The 23923-nt window shown below is 34.8% G+C and overlaps 2 protein-coding genes across 5 annotated transcripts in view; both read left to right on the forward strand.

Annotated features, from left to right (window-relative positions):
* The window catches only part of TFPI (tissue factor pathway inhibitor), a 139010-nt gene extending 117973 nt beyond the window's left edge, over positions 1–21037 (forward strand). The window contains exon 11 of the mRNA XM_039246567.1: positions 20897–21037. Coding sequence (XP_039102498.1) covers positions 20897–21037 — 141 coding nt within the window. The remainder of the gene's footprint in view (positions 1–20896) is intronic.
* The window catches only part of CALCRL (calcitonin receptor like receptor), a 103513-nt gene that overhangs the window by 25238 nt on the left and 54352 nt on the right, over positions 1–23923 (forward strand). Inside the window, exon 1 of one of the 4 annotated variants that reach the window (XM_039246575.1) lies at positions 19795–19806. The exons of the other annotated variants lie outside the window; for them this stretch is intronic. The gene's annotated coding sequence lies outside the window, so the exon portion shown is untranslated. Of the gene's footprint in view, positions 1–19794; positions 19807–23923 lie in introns of those variants that run through there. 4 annotated transcript variants of the gene reach the window in all.

Here is a 23923-nt window from a genome sequence, read left to right on the forward strand (position 1 = left end):
AGCAAGCTGTCAGCACAGAGCTGGATGTGGGGCCCAAACCCACGAACCATGAGATCATGACCTGTGCTGAAGCTGGACGCTCAACCGATTGAGCCACCCAGGCGCTCCTCGACATATCACTTTAGACCAGCGATCTACAAACTGGAGTATGGATACGCCTAAGGCGTAGGCCGAAACAACTTGTTTTACAGAAATCAATTCTAGATCTTTAACCTTCGTTCGAACCCTATCTTATCTCTTGTCATTACAAAATTCCAAAGGTGCAAGCTTTAGGCCAGTTCTTCATTTTTACCTCTCCTTTCTTATAGTCTTACTTTTACTTCTTTATACACCCACACGCATGCATTCTTTCACCTGTCTGAGTCTTACTACAAAGCATTTCCTTAAATTGTAACAATCCCTTAGCCCACAAATGAGGATAGGCACAATGCAGACATTGGAGTTTGCCAAGCCTCCTTCAAAATGAACTCCTCCCTCTTCATCTCCTTAAGTGATGTATTTATAATAAAGTTTTAGTTTTGTGTTTAAAAATTATGTATCAAAATTTCTAATAAATTTACTATGACTATGATTTGATCTACAGTATCAACTCTAGAGCCAAACTATCTGGTTCAAATCCTGAGTCAATCACTTTTTAATTACTTGGTAAAGTTAATAATCCTACTTGTACCTCAGTTTCCTCAGAGGTAAACCTAACAAAAATATAGTACCTACTGAACATGTTTTTAATAATGTGATTATAAAGTCTGAAAACCTAAATATTACTTTTTAATCTATTATAATATAAATGAGAAAATCATTTTTATTTACCATTTATGTTTCCAGACTTGGTGGCTCTCTGTATATAAGCTGATAGATACAAGTAGAGGTAGAGGTATTTAGTATTTACATAAGAGCTTGGAATTTAGTACTCCTATAAAAAGTGTTAGTTACTATACTATCTACATCATCATTCTTATTATTTCTAAAAATAATTGTAATGGTAATGCAATCAAGTAGGATTTCTAAAAACATTCACTGAGAGTCATTTGGACAATAATCATATTTTTTTACTTTAAAGAGAAAGAGTGTGAAGGGATGAGAAGGGCAGAGGCAGAAGAAGAGAGAATCTTAAGCAGTTCTCCCCACCCAGCACAGCGTCTCATGACCCTGGTATCATAACTTGAGCCAAAATCAAGAGTCGGTTGTTCAACTGACTGAGCCACCCAGGTGCCCCAGGAAAAAAATTTTTAAATAAAATTTCACCAAGGTACATATTTGGTTGCATAGAAGATTTTGAGCAGGGAAGACTTCATTGAAAATGTTCCTGTGAGGGGCGCCTGGGTGGCTTAGTCGGTTAGGCGTCAGACTTTCGCTTAGGTCATGATCTCGCAGTTTGTGGGTTCGAGCCCCGCGTCGGGCTCTGTGCTGACTGCCAGCTCAGAGCCTGGAGCCTGTTTCAGTCTGTGACTCCCTCTCTCTCTGACCCTTCCCTGCTCACACTCTCTCTCTCTCTCTCTCTCCTAGAAATAAATAAAACATTAAAAAAAAAAAAAGAGAAAAAGACAATGCTCCTGTGTAAAGATTAGGAAAGGTTGCATAGTAGCCATGCAAACACTTCAAAGGGAAAGGAAAAACACTACGGTTCTAAAAATGTCACCTGCTCATTCAATGATCTGTTTTCTCTCTCTTTCTGGCTTAATCACAACAAGATTAATTGAATCTGGGATAATGTGACTAGATACTACATATATCACACAGAAATGAGGTGTTGGTGCTACTAGTAAGCAAATAAATATAAGGCTCTCTAAGCAATGGGTTGGAACATACCAAAAAGGATTCTCTTCTGTTATTAAGGACAATCAATTACAAGGAGGTTAAGAAAGTTCCTTTACTATTGGGGTCTATAATTCTATGTGTAATAATTTATATTTGCAATTTATGATCATTAACAAATAGCTTACTTTTCTTGATAATGAAGTTTTATTTTTGATAATGAAGAACATCATACATTTGCAAAAACATAAGAGGTTGCCATTAGAAGCAGGAAAACTCCATAATCTTTTACCAAGATGCATTGACTCATAAAATCGGCAATCAGTTGAACAGAGAGTACTATGTTGAAGGAATTTTTATGATTTTGAATGCTTGTTCAGTGGGACAGTCTCATGTTTATGATTAAGAATCAGAACCTTCAGGTCAAAGTTCAGCCAGAGTCCATCAGACTTCAGATGAATTCTAATAGTTGATGGGGTGTGGATTTCCCCTATGCAGGAAAACCCCATATAAAAAAAAAAAAAAAAAAAAAAGCATCTCCCTACTCCTAAACAATTATTGTTTAATTTGTCTTCCATTCTATCTCCCAGGCCTTCCTTAAGTTTCCCTTCAAAGCAAATTAGTTATCTTTTTATGGAATATATCAATTTTGACAAAATCTTTTCCTGAAATGTACAAACCCTAGCTTGAATGTGACAAAGTAAAATTATGAATCAGATTAGGCCACTTCATTTATACCTACCAGGGTTATAAATGAACTAGTTCTTAGCCAGCTCTTCCTAAACTGCCCATATTTATATATTTCTGAGGTTATCTCATTTTCTGTTTGTGTTACTCCATCAGTCACAATATGCATATAAACGCCAGAGGGACAAGGTCTCCACAGTCTGTGGCTTGTTCCATTTATGCATAAGTCCTGCTGATATATTTAATGATATATTGTTTACATGTTTACTAATTATTTAAAAAATGAAAAACATTTACATATATTGTTTCCTGTAAAAGTGGGCAAATTTCTACCTAAAGTAGTGGGAAAATGCCTAGGACCTAGGAATTAAAAAAGGATGTGGCATTTGAGGAAAGTACAGTCATTTATTGTATTTTACAGGAAATTCCTGCTGTGGCTAAAAGTTCTTTGCTCTCAGACTGCTATAGATATAAGACAAAGGGAAACCAACACAAATCATTGTAGCTTTTAATATGCTGAATCTAAAGTTTGCCTGTCATGAAAAACAGACTGTTAGAAACAGACTCTGAATTTAAAGGAAACGAAAGGAAAGCTGTGATTCAGTAAGTCTGGCAAATAGACCTGGAGACAATTAGTTAACTCCCACCAGCCTTTAGATTCATTTTTATTGTTTTAAACTGTTTTACATGACACCAAAACCTCCAGATGAAAATTCAACACTTCTGTCAAATGTTTTGTGTACATGTGATGAAAGAGTAAGAGAAATTTAAGTAACCAATAACTATCAATTCCTATAGTAAAGAATTACCTCATTGGACAGCTTCACATTTTATTTAATTTTTTTAATGTTTTTTATTTATTTCTGAAAGAGAGAGAGAGAGAGACAGCGTGAACAGGGGAGGGTCAGAGAGAGAGGGAGACACAGTATCTGAAACAGGCTCTAGGCTCTGAGCTGTCAGCACAACAGACAGAGCTCGAACCACAAACTGTGAGATCATGACCTGAGCTGAAGTTGGATGCCTAACTGACTGAGCCACCCAGGCCCCCGGCTCCACATTTTAAAAACCAATTTGGCTATTGCTAATCATAGGCTTTCAGCAGAGAGTCCCTATTGATAAGAAAAAAAATTACACCATGCTGAATGTATTATTTCTTATTATCACACAATAAACTTGTTTTTCACATTTATTATATAATTAGTAACACACTCCAACTTCAAATCATTTGGGGATTCCACTTTATAGTGTGTGCTAATCTTTGTTACTTATTTCCAGAAAAAGCTTATTATTCCCTACTTACTCTCCATTTTTTCCAACCTCTTTGGACATTCAATAAAGGATCCAGAAAACAGTGCCATGACACCCAGGCTGCTGCACCACTAGAAGCACTAATACACATAAAATCACAACATACTTTAGAATGAATTTTCCCATCAAAATCATAAATTTTCTGAATCATAGCAGACTTCAGAATTTATGATTATAACCAGATCATAAAAATATTCCTCAACAGGGGGTGCCTGGGTGGCTCAGTCAGTTAAACATTCAACTCTTGCTTTCTGCTGAGTCTTGAGATCCATCCCCACGTCAGGCTCTGCACTAACAGGGTGGAGCCTGTGTGGGATTCTCTCTCTCCTTCTCTCTCTGCTCCTCCCCCACTCTTTCTCTCTATCTCTCAAAATAATTAAATAAACATTAAAAAATATTCTTCAACATTATCCTATTAAGGTAAGTCTTGGGGCACCTGGGTGGCTCAATCGGTCCAACTTCAACTCAGGTCATGATCTCACAGTTCATGGGTTCGAGTCCCACAATGGGCTCTGTGCCGACAGCTCAGAGCCTGGAGCCTGTCTTCGGATTCTGTGTCACCCTCTTTCTCTGACCCTCCCCTGCTCACACTGTCTCTCTCTCTCTCAAAAAGAAATAAAACATTAAAAAAAATTTTTTTTAAAAAGATAAGTCTTGTGTTTTCTTTGCAAAGTAGAAATAATATTGAATGCTTCTATAACATCTTAGATGCTACATGACATTTGATAGAATATTTGGTGGAAAACTATGTACAAGTAACCAACAGAGCCACTCAGGTGCCCCTTACACAGATATATCAAATTAAAATTGTAAGACTATTTTTAGGGTTTACATTTTGTAATACCTGGTTTGGAAAGGTCTATATATCTGTAGTCAGAGACAATTCTTCTATTACATTTTACTATTATTGTCTATTCCTGTCATTGAAGAGCAAATTCATCTTGCAAAATTTTATTTGTGAATCAAGGAATAGCCACATTTTCTTTGATAAGTCCTATCTAACTATTATAATGTGAACTGTAAATTCTATTCTCTCTATAACAGTTCTATAACTTGGAAGTCTTTGGTGCCATTTCTAGCCATAGGGGTTTAAAATACCCTATTTTCAGTCTTCTAATATATCAGTTTATTGTTTTGTAGGACCAGAAGTATCCTTACATTTTTTTTGATATATCCCCTACAGTTTTGAAATGAAAAACAGAGAATCAGGCAAATAAAAAGATTGGTTAAAAGAAAGAAAATAGTAATCTGGTATCACAACCAAAATAATCTATTTCTCTTCAATATACTTATATTGACTATTCTATACAATGACTACAAACCATCTAATCATGCTGTTTAGAAGTTATCTATAACTATATAACTAATCTATATCTATAGAAGTTGCTTCTATAATGGAGCAACACTCCGTTTTTCACAAAACTTAATTTTTCTCCATCTTCTTCTAGATGGTCTCTATATTGTAAATATGAAACTTTAAGCATTCTCTAATATTTACTCTAGGACATTGTTAGATTTTATAAATCCATTTCATGATGCCCTCAGTCACATTCTGTTAAATCTGAACTTCAAGAAACCACTCTGTTTGGGGTTCATAACCACTCTGGTCTCCATTAAATTTGTCAAGTTATTTTCTAACTGGGATCAAATAATGTGCTGATGTACTGTAAACTTGAGGATAGTTGCTGCCTCAAGATCTCTCATGCAGTTTTATTGCAAACTCTGTTCAAATAATCAGTGTGATTGATATCTCTTTTGAAAAAAATCTGACCTGTCAAATGTCTGAAATTGCTCTCCATATCCTGATATGATGAAAATGCTACTCAAATAACTCACACGTGTCTTAGAGACTTTGTGGCCATTGTATCTTTTCCAGGTCTCTCAATGGCCATCTTATTGTATTTTTCTCTCTTTATGTGGCAACCTATTTAGCACCAGGGCCTTATGAAACTCACCAGGCAGTAAGTTTTTATATTGAAAAAGGACTGTGATAAAATATGTTCTTTACAGAAGGTAAAACCAGACTTACCAGGGGCCATCAAGCTGACTTCAAACATTGGTGGAATGGATGAAAGACTAAGCATAGACTCTGTTCATTAAATGTAACTCATTTAAGTCATTTGATTTTTAAATGTGCCTAATCCCATATGTAAATATATATTTTCTAAAAATGCTAATTTTTAACTGAAATCTCAGTAATAAAGAACACATGACCATTTGCAGATATAATTAGTTGTTCACATTTCATCTTGAAAATGCTGTTAGCTCAGGTCTCAGGATTTTGCATATCCAAGATGATTTCCCTGAGACAGCACAGGATAACAAATAGGAATTTGGGTTAAGGGACATGTTTCTAGTCTGTCTTTTGCCTCTGCGCAGATGTGTTAATGTGGTCAAGACATTTCACTTCCCTGGTCCTGAGAGTCCTCATCTATAAATTAAAAGTTTTGTGCCTAACTGATCTTGTTTATATTGTGAAATAATTATATCTAAAAAAATAATTTTAAAAATGCATCTAATTGGTTCTCATAAAATAAAACTTTTGTTGCTATTATTGCTACTATTATTAATGAAACTATTAGGTCTTTCTAACTTTATTTGCTGTGAATGGCATTCAGTTAAGTTTTCGCTGACGGTATTCTGTTTTAAATCATTTTAACAGTGTGTTTCACTAGAATTGTGTGCCAAAACATGTGTACTTACTAAGTGTGTATTTAATGTCAAGATAAAATACTGAGTTAAAAGTGTTTTCTATGATTAATTCTCTATCAACTGGTCACACATGTATGGCTTATCCAAAAGATACTACATCATCTTCCAAAAATCATGTTACATACTTTTTTGCTAATTCTGAAAAAAAAAAGTACTTTCTGAAATCAGAAAGATCTCAAATTGTATGTGATTGCTCATAAAATGAATAATTTCAAGGCAGAAGTTGCATAGTATTATTTAATATGGTCCATTTTTTTTCTTGACATATACTCTAATGTTCTTAATATAAGCAAAGAAACCAAATGTAAAGGAATATTAAGGATTATTTCTTTTATATCTTCTCTGTCTAGGATGGTGGTAGGTACCTAGTAAGCAAATCCTCCACAAACATAATCTTTTACTAATGGTTTTGTTGGGTAGGTGGGGCAGAAGTGACTCAAATAACATTTAAAATAGTATTAATAAATATCAATATAGGCAATGACTATTAGGGGGAGTGAAATATATTAGGGTCCAGAGGTAGTTTTGGTTAACAGTGTATGTTTGAGAGTAAGAGTCTCAGATTGGAATCCTTCCTCACTTCATTAGTGAGATTACTTTGACCTTTAATTTCTGGAAAAAATAAGACAAAAATATAATATAATATAATATAATATATAATATATAAAAAATATAATAATTTGTTACACTCAGAATTGAATATGATAGTATTCTTATGGTACCTAACAATGCTTAGCACGCAGTAAACAATAAATGGTAGCTATTACTATGTAAATTATCTTATAATCCCAATTTCAATAGTTACAAGTAACATTAGATTAAACCTTGATTTATAGTAATTTATTTCCTACTATCTATTTTTGATATTTTGGTAATAGATTTTTCAATGCTAAGTCAATGAATTCTTGACAATTTATGCTTTCCTTTTTTTAATTAAAGGAATCAGATGCCTGGTTCAAACATCCTTCTTTCACCCACTTCCTACTACCCTCCACCAGCATCCATATGCTTGAAATATACAGAAGAATGCTGAATGCTGCTGAGGAAGGAAATAGGAGACTGTTGTTTTGTTTTGTTTTGTTTTGTTTTCTGAGACATAAACTATGATGAGGAAGACATAATGACTCAGAGTATCACATGGTACCTATACTTTACTGGGCATTTGAATTGGTTTGGAGATTCTAAGGACCTGAAGATGGAGAGAACATTTTCATGAGAAAATTAGTAAAACTCTGGAAAAGAATTGTGCTGTCTTAGGGCCCAAGTGGCAATGACAGTAGAGGTCATTTTCTACCATTTCTGTATACAACACAGAAAGACTATGAAACCTTGAGATGTGGAGACTTTGAAGTGATTAGGGTATAGTCTTTGTGATATCATTGTCAAGTTGAAGTAGTAAGACATGGCAAGATTAAGGTCACTGAACGTGATTCTAAGGGCAGAGAGCATAGACAAAGGAAGTCAGAGTGCTAGAGAAAGGTTGTTGTGGACTGGTGTTATGAAAAAGACTGGCTTGCAAAGCATCCCTTTAGAAGTTTAAAAAGACCCTTGAGACTTTGCAGGATGCTGGAGGTCCAATGGTCTAAGGTGCAGACAAAATCAGAAATTTGTGAGTTGTTGGTAACATGACTTGATATCCAGAGGTTTCTGAGGTTTAACAAGGTTTCAGTTAAAGAAGAGTTTATGTAGTCTTAGTCTTTATTTAGTTTTATTTATAATTAAGATATTTCAATCGTATGGAATCAAGAGTAGGATTCAGAGTGTTTGGATTTATGGAAATAATAAGTGAACTATGGGATCAGCCACTTGATTTTAAGTATCTTGTTTCACATGAGTCACCTGGCAATAAAGAAAGTGTGTAATATTTCCTAATAAAGTTATTTTCAGAGAGGAAAACATGAGTATAGCTACTTCCACATGGGAGTTCTTGCTACTGCTCTATATAACCCTAAGGATTAATCTCTTCATGGCCTAGATATTTCTACCTAAGACCGAAACATGTAAATTCTTGTAAGTCCACATTCATAAGTCTGCATTTAGTGGTTCAGATGAAACTCAAATGGCTCTGAAACCCTTAACTCAATTGTTTCTCAAAACCCATGCAAAGCATTCAATATTTGATATAAGTCTACTTAGACTCCTAGACATACACTATTGATATATTTATGTACATATTATCTAAGATTAGATACTAGAAATGTTATTTCATTTCTTATCTGAACCCTAGCCTTCCCCCACACCTCTATTCTCTTATAGCCTTCTTGTACATTTCAAAATTTGTTTTTCTTTTCCTCAAGATAACACTCAAATATGTATACTCTTGAAAAGTAAGTTCATATTATTATTTTCCTTCCAGAAGTAGTTGACAAGAATTCATAGTCAGTTTCAACGTATTCTTTGAATAGACTTATTTTGCCCTGCCATGCTCTTTTTGGCTCTAGGCAAACACGTGACACTTGGCAAAGGCATCACGCTTTTCACCACAGGGACAGTTGCCTCTTCCTACTAGTCCACTTCTTTTCTTTTAAAAATTTTTCAATAAAAGAAGCACTATAATTATGATCATTAGCCTATTTGAGCTATATTTTCAACCAATTTCATTATAATGTTATCTTTATACTTTGAAAAAATAGTCGTTCAATAAATAGGAGATTTTTCCAAGATATGCATTATATTAAGTCATAATCTCATGAAAAAACTTTGATCTCTTCCAGAACTAGTTCATTAAATGATTCTTTTAATCAAACTGATTCTTGATACAAAAGACAAACTTCTGTCTTGTATTCACTATCCTGGAAAAACATGACCTTTTAAAAACATGAAATAAAATATTTGATTAACTTCATCCACTTCATGAACATGATTTTTAATGTTCTTATTCTGAAAGCTCTCTTAGAAATGTTAGGCTCTATTTCATTTTATAGATTTTGAAATCACAACTGAAGGTTCAATGATTAGTGGGGCAAACAGAGGGTAAGTTGACATATGAGCCTGTCTCTGCTTCCCAAAAGATCATCATGTGACTCTAGAACTAAGAGTTATTAATCACAGCATTTTTAAATTGCTATATTTTTTTACTTTTTATAATTTTTAAGTTTATTTTATTTATTTTGAGAGAGAGAGAGAGAGAGAGAGCATGGGAGAGGCAGAGAGAGAGGGAGACAGAGAATCCCAAGCAGGCTCTGCACTATAACCACAGAGCCTGATGCAGGGCTAGAACTCATAAACCATGAGATCATGACCTGAGCCAAGGTCAAGTTTCTGATGCCTGACTGACTGAGCCACTCAGGTGCCCCTAAACTGCTATATTTAATGCTTCATATTATGATATTCATCTTTAGAATGCCTTCAGGTAGATGTCATAGATTCTACTGAGGTAAAGTTATGCCTCTACTTAAAATAATCTAAGGAAGGCCTTTTTAACGCATTTTAACTTAACCTTGCATATAGTATTTTCTTTAGTTACACAAATTGTTTTTTTGAAAATTAAAATATATTTCTCTGTTCTAAATTTTGAATAAATGAAATGTCCTATTCATCAATCAGAAAGTGTTTAAAATGAGATAATTTTTATAATACCATTTATAAAGTTCTTGGAAAATTTTCTCTAGGTTTCACTTCAGATTCAAGCTCTGAGAACTGACTAAAAGCTAACTGTATTAGCCTTCTAGGGCTGCCATTAAAAAAATAACACACTGGGAGGCTTAACAAATTAATTTTCTCATAGTTCTGGATGCTGGAAGTTCAAAATCAAGGTGTTGGCTGGTTTGGTTTCTCTTTAGGCCTCCCCTTTTGGCTTGTAGATGTCCACCTTCTCACTGTGTCCTCACATAGCCTTTCTCTGTGTGTACACATCTCTGGTGTCTCTTCTAGTTCCCCACTTATAACCTCATTTAACTTTAATTGCCTCCTTAATTAAGGGCCCTATCTCCAAATATGGTCACATTTTGGGTTAGGGCTTCGCATATATATATTGGGGGAAAAACAATTTAGTCCATAATGCCAATAATTTCTAAGAATTTATTTCAAAGAAGATAGAAGAGATAGGAATTATTTTAAAAATTTAAAATTATCCCAGATAATAACTGAGTTGTCTCTAAGTAAAAAATAATCATCTATGTTTTCTAGATGCCAATGACTCCCAAATTTAAATTGTTGTTTAAGAACTTACATATCAGTACTTCAAAAAGAGCGCTTATGTCAAATATCTCATGAACTACATAAAAGGAAACCCTTTTATGACTGCATGCCAAACTAATGTCGGAGACGCTATGAGTTTCCTACTAGAGATACTATTAAATGCCACAGCAGTTTATGACAATTTTTCTGTATATTAATAAGCTCACTTTTCAGATGCAAACTCTTCGTCAGATTCTTCAAAAAAATTTCTCTTTCCTTGGTTCTTCAATATTTTTCAATTATAGCCCTTTTAAAAAAATTTTATTTCATTTGCTGATCTTGACATGAAGATAGATCTGCTTGTGAACATACACATTTTAAGGACTGAACTTAGATGTGCTCTCTGTTCTCTAGGGTTTCGCCAAAACCCCTTTCCTCTTTTTAGGTCAGGAATTTAAAGACAAGCATGTAGGCACTGATTTTAGCCAAATTTGCAACATTTAGGAAGCATTTATGTAAACATTTATCTAGATTTTTCTAATGTGAACTTGTCTCATATCCTGTATCCCATGTTTTGTTATCTGGAGCTCTTACACTTTGATGAAGAGAATGCATAAAAACCTCTTCTCCAGGAAGAAACAAATACATTGTCTCTACAGTAGCTCTGTGCTACTTCATTCCTTCCATATAGGACTTGATTTGTTAGGTTAACTCTTAACCAAATAATTTATTGAGACAGCACCAGTATCTATGCCTAACCAAATCAATCCATCAACAAACAGATACATTTCATTTTCTGGAAAGTGGGATTCCTCAATGAATGGCAGGCAGTGGGAGGGAGTGGAGGATGGGGGAGATGGGAGGTGTGTGTAGGGGGGTGTACAAAAAGAACAGACTCATTTCTCTGGCTCCCTTAAAAAAATGAAAACCACTTTCACTTACTAATTTCCTGATGAGTTACAACCCTCAATTCTATGAGCTCCAGAAAAGACAATAACTTGGCACTGATGCTTGTGTCAACTGCTTGTCTGTTGGGTAGCGCTGGTTGTTTCTGAATCCAGTTCTAAGTTAACTAGAATGCCTCCACAGTTCTGGAAAAATCTGTGTGGAATATCAGTGCTTCCATGTTTTTTCTTCCCAATTTTTGTGTATTCAATATGTAGTTGGCATAAGATAGCAGATGGCATATAGTGCATAGGCTGCCAGTCAGATGATATTTTTGGCCAAGATTCACGTATGTACTTTGATTTTAGGTATTATTTATCCTATCATGATAAAAGTCAGGTTGTGTTTTCAGTCTCCTACAGATTTGGCAGCTAACGGTTATGACCTTTCTTAATGAAAGTGGATTTTAAATGAGTCATTATGACATGTTGCTATCTCCATTAATATATGAACAGAGTGTTTAAAATGTGGTCATCGACTTATAACTTTATTACTTAAAGTTAACTTTTATATTATTGCTAACTAATATTGGGGAATGAAAAAACTTCCTTGGATAAAATATGTTAATTGACTTTCTGGGGCAACTACAATTATATAACTTCCCCAAATTCACTCTCTAATAATACAGGATAGAAAAGAGAATGTTACTCTGCAAAATGAAATTTTTGCATAGATAAATATTTACTATGCTGATGTCCCAATTTAGCTTTGTATTCCTCCTACTGGGTGACAGTTATTGATATCCAATATTAAATTTGCCTTATAATAATACATAATAAGTACTTTTATTAAGTGCTTAATAATATGCCAGAAAGTGTTCTTAGCTCACTGCATACTAATTTTTCATGTAATATATCAGCCCCAAATTGGGTATATCATTATCCCCATTTTATGTAGATATCAAGGTTATAGAGGTCAAAGAATTTGCCGTTCACATAAATACATGGTATAAATTTATATCAGAGCTCAATAAAATACAGACTTAATCAATGACTAACTCCAAAAAAATTATCTTTCTCACTTCTCCCAAGATGTGAATGTGAACAAAGCAAACTCTAGGTTGCCTTCTGTGGTACTTTAAATCTATTGAAACATAAATCAAAGTTATTTTGTGTGTGTCAGCACACAAGTTACAGCTTCAATAAAAGATTATTTCAAGATCAGACCAATGACAGCTACTTCGCATAGTTTTTCTACTGCAGAATTGTTGAAGAGAAGAGTAATTTCCACATTTGCTGGAAACAGTCTGCCCCAAACCAACTTTTATTCTTTTGGTGTGTGAATGAGTCTGTTAAAGAATATTGTAGTCCTATAACATCCTCTTGCTTTCCTCTTATGGGAAGGGGCAGATAGAATTTAATTAATTGGTAAAAATATAACAATTATAGAGTTATTCAGATCAGATAGAGCAATTACTTTATAAGATTTAAAAAAATAAGAGCTGACGATAATCACATATAATAATATATGATGTCAAGTAAAATGGAATGTTTGAATCTCTGAAAATTGAAATTCTGGTATGTAAATACTATGCCCATTTGATATTCATCCTTTTATCCTGAGCTTTTGTTACTCTTTTGGGGCTCATATTATTTTCCCCATCTGGACCATCTTTCAGTCTCTCCCTCCTTCCCTCTCCTTTCTCACAGTTGCTTAGATCACAATATCTTCTTTATTGGTCTGGAGGAAAATCCTAGCCTTCTACTATGATTAATTCCTGAATCAAAACAAATGAGTTTAAAAAACTGATCCAGTGGAAGGGGGTAAAAACCTTAAAAGTTTAAAACGTTTTCCCAGGGATTTCAGAACTACTATCCATCACTGTTTGGTAAACCAAGTCAATTAAAGGCATTCATATGTAAAACATTCCTTTACAAAGAGTTCACAGTGACTGTTGTTACAGTCTTGGAGAGAACTGCGGGAAGAAAGAAAAAGAGAGATTTTATACCTTTAACCCAGAATAGTTATAAACATTTTATACGATCTCAATTAATTTATTTCTACAGTCTTTAAAATGTAACTGCTACTTAATTTTTAGGGAAAAAATTAGGAAAAATTAAATTCTGTATCTCCATGAAATGTTTTCATTTTGAACATGATAGAGCATGGAGAATGAGACATTTGAATAAAAATGTTAAAGAAAACTCTACATTTTTAATGTTATCTTTTTTCTTGGTCTACCCATTCTTATTCCTTAGCTATCACTCCACTATACAGTGATTAAAATACTTAGTTTCTTTTACTGAAATTTTATTGGTAGCTTTTCTGAGATGAGAGAATTTGTAGATGAATTACAATACAATCCAAAAGTTGTTCTGGATTAGCACAAGAGCAAAAATATAAAACTAGGTGCAGAAGGGAGTTTTTAAAATTTTCACTTGTACAGAGTGAAGGACTCCAGTTCAGGGTACAGTGAATTCATTTATTTATTTCTGCAGTAGGCTTTTAGGCTTCTGTATCATCCTGACTTTTTGAAAGGATGATCCACCATACATAATATTTTATGAGAATCATATTAGACATCTTTGGGGTCTATTTCTAGATTCCCTGTTTGTAAATAATGCTTCTTAAGAGTGCTGACATACTCATTTATTAACTAACACATTGAGAAGAAAGGAGGGGAAAAAACTCCTTATAGCTATGAACAAAATCCCAAAATAAGTTTTCTAAGTATATCAATAAATATCAAAATAGCATTATTTTGCCAACTGTAATAATTTGTTGCATGTATATCTGAAATAAATCAGTGGGGAAAAGTTCCTTTTTTTTTTTTTTTTTTTTTTTTTTAGTTTGGCCTTTGATACTTAATGCACTTGCATTAACACATATGTAATAATAATGATATTTTCCCCTCAGAATAATAGAGTTAAAGAACAAAAAAGAAATTTAAACATCTGTTCCAATACCTTTATTTTACAAATAAAAGAAAACAAAACCGAGCCCACCAAAGTTAAATGGATTTGGTCAAATTATGTAGAGCTTGTTTTGTAGCAGAGACCAAGACAACATAGAGAGGTGAGAATATTAGAACTTGAATGCACTACGCACAAGAAGACTTAGGTCACACCTGTCGGTTGCCAGAACCAGCTCTCACTCTGTTTTCTCGGTGATCCCCAGATTTGGCCAAAATTAGAACCCTATGTTTACTCATATTCAACCAGATGCTATTTGAATTTTTTAAAGCAATATTTTATTTAAATATATGCTTATTGCCAAAAAACCTTAGATATCAACTAGTATATATTGATATCTCACCCTATCTTGGCCTTCACACTGAGATACCCAAAGACTTCTCATTCTTTTATTTTTAAATTTAGATTTTTTTCTCTTAGAATATAAAAGTCTATGCTATCACAAAATTCCAGGGCTAACAGGCAAAAATATACTACTAAACTTTTGAATATGCACCATTTGAGAATTAGAAGAGGGGCGCCTGGGTGGCAGTTAAGACTCCGACTTCTGCTCAGGCCATGATCTCAGGATTCTTAGGTTTGGGCCCTAAGTCAGCTCTGTACTGATAGCTCAGAGCCTGGAGATTGATTCAGATTCTGTGTCTCCCTCTCTCTCTGCCCTTCCCCGGCTTGCACACTTTCTCTTTTCTGTCTCTCAAAAATAAATAAACGTTAAAAATTTTTTTTTAAGAATTGAAATAGTTCATTTGAAAATGTTCACAACTTTTCCATTTTGATTGCTATAGTATATCTACCTACTAATTAAAAAAATTTTTTCAGAAGTCTGAGAAAACAGGGGCGCCTGGGTGGCTCAGTCGGTTAGGCGTCAGACTTCGGCTCAGGTCATGATCTCATGGTTTATGGGTTCGAGCCCCGCGTTGTGCTCTGTGCTGACAGGTAGCTCAGAACCTGGAGCCTGCTTCAGATTCTGTATCTCCCTCTCTCTCTGACCCTCCCATGCTCATTCTCTCTCTCTCTCTCTCTCAGAAATAAATGAAACATTAAAAAACTTAAAAAAAAAAGAACTATGAGAGAACACTTTTTTGACTAATAGTGCTTTTCTTTATTTTGCAAACAGATTGGGACAGGGACACCTGGCTGACTCAGTTGGGGAAGCATATGACTCTTGATCTCTGAATCATGGGTTTGAGCTTTGTCTTGGGTGTGGAGATTACTAAAAAAAGATAAACTTAGAAGAAACAAACAAATAAAATAAAAAACCAAATGGCTGGAACAAACCATCTTAACTTTTCTTTTATTCTTTCTATAGACACATAAATTATACTGTGATTAGTTTTTGTAAATCATTAAAACAATGTTAATTATTATAATTATGGACACATATTTAGTAATGGATAATATTTATTTACTCATTAAAAAACTTAGTGAAGGTTGCTATACACCAGACAATGCCCTGGAGACCTAAAGATTAGTAAGACAATGCCTTCAAATAGCACCCACATTTGGTGGGGAAGATAAAGAATCAGACCTCACCAAGTCTAGTGTGATAATGTGCTATTAGAGGATGCATAAAAAATGGTGCAGTAAACTATCTGTGGTGTAGGCATAACTTATGGGGAAGACTCTGGAAATAAATTTAGAAAGGCTTAAGGATGGTCCAGTTAGAGTTAAGTACTGAAAAGACGGTAATTAGATCCTACACAAAGCATTATTAGTACTGTATAAAATAGTTTATTTTTTTTCCAAAAGTCTACTCTTTTTGCATTGGACTAAAAAATTTTCCAGTTGGTTAGTTAACATGTGTTTTTAAGGATGTTGATTCCCATTACTCCTTCCCTGAGTAGGAAATAAAACAGGAAAATGGGTCTTATCTTCTAGTTTTGGCTTCCTCTCTTTCTCTGTCTCTCTTACACACATGCGCATGCACACACACACACACACACACACCCCAGAAGAGGATCAAACCACATATCAAAGACTTATTTGGTTGCTTATTTTAAGTACTAACCATAGCAGAGGTGCCTGGGTGGCTCAATTGGTTGAGCATCCAACTCTTAATTTAGGCTCTCATGGTCTGTGAAGTCAAGCCCCGAGTAGGGCTCTGCACTGATAGCTTGGAGCCTGCTTGGGATTCTCTCTCTCTCTCTCTCTCTCTCTCTCTCTCCTTCCCCACCTTGTTCTCTTTCTCTCTCAATGTGGCTTTCAGAAGATTTAAACTACCTATGGGTTTCACATTATATTTCTTGGACATCACTGTTTTAGATATTTTGATTCAATTAAATTCTGTGTAGTAAAGCAATCTACAAATATTTTTTAAAGACTGTCAAGTGTGGTACCTGCATGACTCATTCAGTTAAACATCTGACTTTTTTTATGTTTTTCATTTATTTCTGAGAGAGAGAGACAGCGTGAGACAGCATGAGCAGGGTATGGTCAGAGAGGGGGGGATACAGAATCTGAAGCAGGCTCCAGGCTCTGAGCTGGCTGTCAGCACAGACCCTGACCCGGGGCTCGAACCCTTGAACCGTAAGATCATGACCTGAGCCGAAGTCGGATGCTTAACTGACTGAGCCACCCAGGCACCCCACATCTGACTTGATTTCAGCTCAGGTCATGATCTTGTGGTTTGTGAGATCAAGCCTCATGAAGGGCTCTGCAGTACAGCAGGAGTCTGCTTGGGATTCTTTCTCCCCATCTCTCTCCACCCCTTCCCCGCTCGCACATGTACTCTCTCTCTCAAAATAAATAAATAAACATTTTTAAAAAAGGTACTAACCATACCATTACAAACAATGGTCAGTTAAAACTCCATGGAAACCAACCAACCAACCAACCAACCAACCAACAATATTAGGTTCCCCTATATATCCTCTTTTTTTCTCTCCTTTTTTGTACCAGCTGGTACCTCTTTTATGCAGGGGCAGAATCCTCGTAAGATTTTCTTTATGATGAAGATATGTAGCAGAAAATTTCAGTTTCATTGTAAATTGAATATTCTGTAAATCTTCACTAAATAATTTATTCCCAATTTTTAAAGGTACACATTTTCTTACAAGTAATTTTCATTAAATAATAAGAACTAAATAAAAATTATGCAATTCTACAGAAGAAGAAAGTATTTTAAGAATCATTTTATTATTTTTTGTTTTTTTGCTGGGGATGGGGTGGGTGGTCCAGAATCAAGCTTTCCCTATAGGAATGAAGTGATAAAGCTCAAATGAATCACAAGCTCATATTGGCACTCTTTTATATTAAAAGGCAACATTACGTTTTAAAACATAACAGTAAATTTTGTTTAATTACTAACTAATCATTAATTTAATTATTTTAATTGTTTTATTATGTGTATATATATGTGATATTTATTATTAAGTTTTAATTATTTTGTACAACAAAATAAACTTAAGTAAGAGCTGCTGCAGGCTTTTCTTTCTTTCCCCTGAACATTTATGGTTTATATCTGCTCCATTTTATTTCCAACTAATCATGCTTTGCTATTTCCAGGCAATGCCTCTATACTTTCAGTTTCGCTGGTTTCTTCATCCAACAATTGATTAAGCAAATAAGAACCAACAGTTGATAATGCAAAACCAAGTCTTTTTAGGGTATGTTTTTGTGATAAAGCAGGAAAGACTTTACTTCGTTAATAGTATTGTCCCGAGAATATAAAGGGAAGATGTGATAGACTTAGCCATAGGTGTTTACTACCAGTTTTAGATGAAAGGCCTAATATATAAAGGAAAAGGCACCTCCTAACAGAGCAAGGGTCAGCAGTGTTATGTACAGAGCAGAGGCAGTTTTGATAAGAAGGCAAGTGCTTTTGGAAACTGTGCCCTTTGTCACACTCTTGAGTATTGTAATCCCATGCCTATGGTGGCCAATAAAGTCCTTCTGTAAAGAAAGCTGAAAGCTGGCATTGTTAAATATCCATATATAATTTTACTCAAAATTGCAAATCTTGTCCCTGGGCCCAGGGAAAGCAAACCAAGGCATTCACTTCTGCTGCAGGGGAGAGAGAGATGAATTTTTAAGTGTTTGTCACGTCCCGGATTGTAATAAGTGATTATGTGGGTTATTACATGTAATTCCCACAATGCATTTAAAATACGTTGTATTATGCCCACCTGAAAGCTACAGAAATCTAGGTTAAGGCTGCAGGTTAGGAATCTGCCTATATTCTTAATTAGTAGATACTGAAGCTAGTATCCAAAACCAGAGATGTAAAAACCTGTGCTCTATGCCCTGCATTCTGCTTTCTGCTTTCCTGTCTTTTGTTTCCAATACAATTCCCCTGTTATTAAAAAAATGTTATCTGCTGCCAAAAGCAACCTACTGTTCAGATAGGTGTATTGATTCTTGCCCCAGAAAAGCTCATGTAAGTTTTCCAGCCATAGCTCCATCAAGTTGTCTGTCCATTGGACTGCTTTTAACTTTTACTGACTTTCATCATCACTTTTGTTCCCAAGATTGATTGCCAAGGTTATCACTGCTCAGAAAGATTCCTGGTGGGGAAACATGCGTCACTAGAAACACAAACACATACAGTACTATGATCCAACTTGCATTTGAGAAATGGGCCCCAACAATGCATGAGATTCATTTTGAAGTGACCAAGTCAGACCTCAGGATGTTATGAATCTTTTATTTTCATCTATAAAAAGAAATAAAAAAAAAAAGACCAATTTATTAGGTTCCTAGGGAACCATTCCATATGATTAGCTTATTTTCTTTTAGGTTATTTTAAGTTTTAATAAAGAACTATTAATTTTCTATAGTGATTTTTTTCTCTTTATTAGGGAAAAGTCCTACTTTAGTGGACAGATTTTAAACTTGATTTTTTTTTTTTTTTTTTGGAAATCATCCCTTCTTTTGTTTCTTCAGGGTATTTTGCATTTTCATGAAAATACATTGTCTTCAGATGCAGTGAGAGGGGGCAGTCAGGTTAGGAAAATGTTTTACTATTGTCGTTAAGGCCTGTTACTCCGTGTCAAGCGTGACAGGGCACTTTTTTTTCTTTCACACATCCTGGTCCAGTTAAGGCTGAGATTCAGAAAAAGTGCTTGACACAACAATTTAGCAGGAAAGAAAGCTATTTTAAAAGTCTTTTGGGAACATGTTTGTGAAACAGGAAAAAACATACCATTGAGTTGATAATAGCACCCCCGTAAAGGTTAGACTCGCTGGAATGGATTTGCCATCGTTTTTCACAGGGAACGCGTTATTCTTAAACAGCGGTTCTCACTTAAGCAAGGCTTAATTCAGCAAGGAGCTTCTTCCTGTGCAACTGCTTTTGCACTGGAAAATCTATTTTTAAATTACAACCCAGACTTACTCACACGAGTAAATAATTAAAAATAAGCTGTGTTGGGTATGTGTAAAATGACAGCACATACCCAATGCATCATGGGACTGTGTTCTTAGCCAATGCCCAAAATGGCCTATCCAGATTTCCACTCATTAAGTCCCCAAAGAACCTCCAGTTCCTCACAGGCCTGAACCTTCACCTTCCTTTACTCACACAATCCTTGCTTGTTCTGTCCCTATGCCCTGGTTTTTCCAGTTCCTTGTCCCAAGGACCTCTATCTCTACTATCAACACACATTCTTACGTTGAATTCCTTCAACACTAACGTTCTGAAATGTGCTCTAATTCAGTTCACATACACATCTACTTCGAATACACTGTCTACTTCCGTCCTTCTGGACGAAATTTCACCATTTACCATTCTATGATATGATGATGGGTGTGAACTTTCTATTTCAAGGCCCTCCCTTACTCATTTCCAGAACCATCTAGACAAACTCCCAGGCACTTCTTCAAAATGTCTCATCTGTACTCAGATATTTCCCCACCAACCCTTTTCCTCTGCTGTATCCCCTATATTAGTATTTGGAACTTACTCAGATATTCATGTCAGAATTTGGAAAATCTGTTTAGATGTTTTTACACTCCCTAAATTCTCATATTTCACAGATTAGATATTTTTAATATATCTGACTATTAAGTATTCCTATCCATCCCCATTATTATTATTCTTAGTTCTAGCCTTCATTATTATTTTCTTGCCTCATTTGGAAATCACAGTGTTCCAATTTGTCTCTCTATATCTGCCCTTGTTGCCATCTTTGGATTAATCCTCCTGCTTTCTAAAATTTTTAAATGTTTATTTATTTTTGAGAGAGAGATAGAGAGTGTGTGTGTGTGTATGTGAGCAGGGGAGGAGCACAGAGACAGGGAGACAAAGAATCTGAAGCAGGCTCCAGGCCCTGTGTTGTCAGCAGAGAGCCCGCCCGATGTGGGGCTTGAAATCAGGAACCGTGAGATCATGACCTGAGCAGAAGTGGGTGCTTAACCAACTGAGCCACCCAGGGACCCCAATCCTCTTGCTTGCTAAAATGAAAATCTTGTCATAGTGTTCTATTGCTTAAGACCTCTAGTGTATTATTTATTTTTTGTAGTGGAGGCAGCAGATCTTTGGAATACATGCTATTCTTTCTCAGGAATACATCACTGATGTATCAGTGCCTGTCACCGGGTTTAGCCTCCAGCTTATCACTGCTTCTCACAGTAGTCCTGTGTCCCACCACAGCAAATCATAGCGGGCACCTCCAGCCTAGAGCATCAAATAAAACTCCTCGGTATGACAGAAAATACCATCTCTAATTTGTTTCCCTTTTTCCCTGGAAAGCCTCATCTCTTTATGTATCTGAATCTTTCAAGCACCTGGAGCATCAAATTACTGATATTTTAAAACTTCACTGAAGTATCATATTCTCTATGTCTCTCTCACTTTCTCCACATGTGTGTGCATGCACACAAACACACATCAACCACTCCCATGTAAGATATGTCATTCTATCTGTCCAATCAGACACTAAAAAATGTTCATTGACCACTTGTAACACTTTATTATCCATATTTGTACATGAGTTTCTTCTCTTACACAATTTTAACCATCTCTAAGAGCAAAAATTATAACATTTCTAGATCCCCAGCACGTAACATTGCTTTTGGAATATATTAGGTTCTAAATAAATGTTTGAATGAATAATTAAATGAATATATTAAAAATTACTAAGATGGAACTATGTTTTGTAGTTGTAAGCACGAGAGATCCTGTAAAGGAACAGATTTCAGTATTATCAGTGCTGTTTGCTTCTTCCTAAAAATAATGGACACTGTAGTCAGTTTAAGTAAAATGTGCATTTACCAGAGACATGTCCATTGATTTTTCTCTTTCCTTTCCTTCTCTTATTCACCCCACTCCTTCCCGCTTCCTTCTTCTCTTCCTTTCTTTTTTCCATCCTTCCTTAATTTCTCTTTTGCTTACTCATAGAAGGGAAATAGTTGGGATAGAAGCTTTTTAACTTGGGTTAATTTCTAAGAATGGACTAAAGTTCATTAATTTTTCTTCTTTTCCTTGCTAATATTCCTGTTTTTTGTTTCTTTGTTATTATTGGTTGTAATGACACAATTTAAATATGTCACAAGTGGAATACAAAGATCTACGTATTTTTTTGTATGTAAACTGTCAGATTTCCACACCTGTAAGCAAACAAGACTGTAGAAATGTAAAGAAAAGAAATTACTGACAGGAGAAAAGAGATAAACAGTTATAAATCCTATTTAATCCAGTGAATATTTTCTAAGTTTATCATTGTACCTTTTGCCTCAATTATGCATAATGGTTATTTTTTATAAACTAATTTTTTCTCAAGGGAAATATAATATTTTTGTGTATGAGTTGAGAAGTACTGTTTGAAAGCAAATTTCAAGGAAAATGTACTCTTCCTTATATAAATCAAAACAGTTCTTAACATGTAAAATGGAATTAATGCATGCTCTGTAAATTAGGCAGGTTTTTTGCTTAATGCATTTGATTTTACAGTATGAACATTATCTTCTGACAAAGGAGAGAGAGGAAACTACATGTTCTGCTCAGCACAAATCTTCGCTTATATACACACACGTTTTGTGTTGCATTTAATTTTTAAAAGAACAGCTTTATTAACATACAAATCACAGGCCATATAATCCACCAATATACAGTGTGCAGTTCAATGATTTTAGTATACTCACAAGATTGTGCAAGTATCATCATAATCTAACTTTAGGACATTTTTATCACCCTAAAAAGGACCCCTGTACTCATTAGCAATCAGTGCCATCATCACTCTCCCTTAGCCGCAATGGTTAGACTTAACCACAAATCTCTGTCTTGATAGATTTGCCTATGCTTCATATAAATGAAATCATACAATATGTGTCTTTTGTGATTGGCTTCTTTAACTTAGTATACTGTTTACAAGGTTTCTCCATGTTATAGCATGTATTACTACTTTCTTTTTACTGTCAGGTAATATTCTATTATGTGGATATATGACATTTTGTTTACCCATCCATCAATTGATGGACATGAGTTATTTTCACTTTTTGGTTATTAAAAATAATAGTGCTATGAACATTCATATACAAGGTGTTTTATGGACATGTGTTTTCATTTCTATCAGATATATATATAGGAGTAGAATTTTTGGACCATATGGTAATTTTATGTTTAACATTTTAAATAACTATTAAACTGTTTTCCAACCTGGCTGCATCATTTTACACTCCCGTCAGCAATGTGAAAGTTACAATTTCTCCACATCTTTCCTATACTTGTAATTGTCTACCTTTTTATAATAGCTAACTTAGTGGGTATGAAGTGGTATAATTGTGGTTTTGAATTGCACTTCCACAAAACTAATGAGGTTGACTATTTTTTCCACATGCTTGTTGGTCATTTGTATGTGTTTTTTGTTTTTAAACTTTATTGATTTATTTTTAAAAGAGAGTGAGTGTGCACGTGTGCGCACGCATGAGTGGGGGGAGAGAGAATCACAAGCAAGCTCCCCACTGCCAGCACAGGGCCTGACATGGGGCTTGACCTCGTGAACTGTGAGATCATGATCTGAGATAAAATCAAGAGTCAAATGCTTTACCAACTGAGCCATCCAGCTGCCCCCATTTGTATGTCTTACGTAGAAAAATATCTGTTCAGATCCTTTGTCCATTTTTTAGTTGGGTTGTTCAACTTTTTATTACTGAAAATAAAAATTCTTTGTATATTCTAGATACAAGTCCTTTATCAAATATGTGATTTTCAAATATTTTCTCCTATTCTGTGATTTGCTTTTTCATTTTCTTGATGGTATCATTTGTATCACAAAAGTTTCTAATATTGATGGAGTCCACATCTATTTTTTGTTTCTTATGCTTTGGTATCATATATATGGTATCAAATGTAAGAGCTGTATTTACTTTTTGCGCAAGCTATAAATATCTTGTCATAACCACATACTAGCTGTGGATTATCCAAGAGTATGTACTGCTAAGATGTTTCAGATTTTTTAAAAAAATCACTTCATAGATATATTTGGGGAGAAAAGTTTGGCCAGGCTTGGTATACGCTTTGGGAATGAATAATCATGTTCTGCTTTTGT

The sequence above is a fragment of the Hyaena hyaena genome, unplaced genomic scaffold, assembly GCF_003009895.1.
Source record: "Hyaena hyaena isolate Hyena2069 unplaced genomic scaffold, ASM300989v1 scaffold_283, whole genome shotgun sequence".
Taxonomy (NCBI): Eukaryota; Metazoa; Chordata; class Mammalia; order Carnivora; family Hyaenidae; genus Hyaena; species Hyaena hyaena.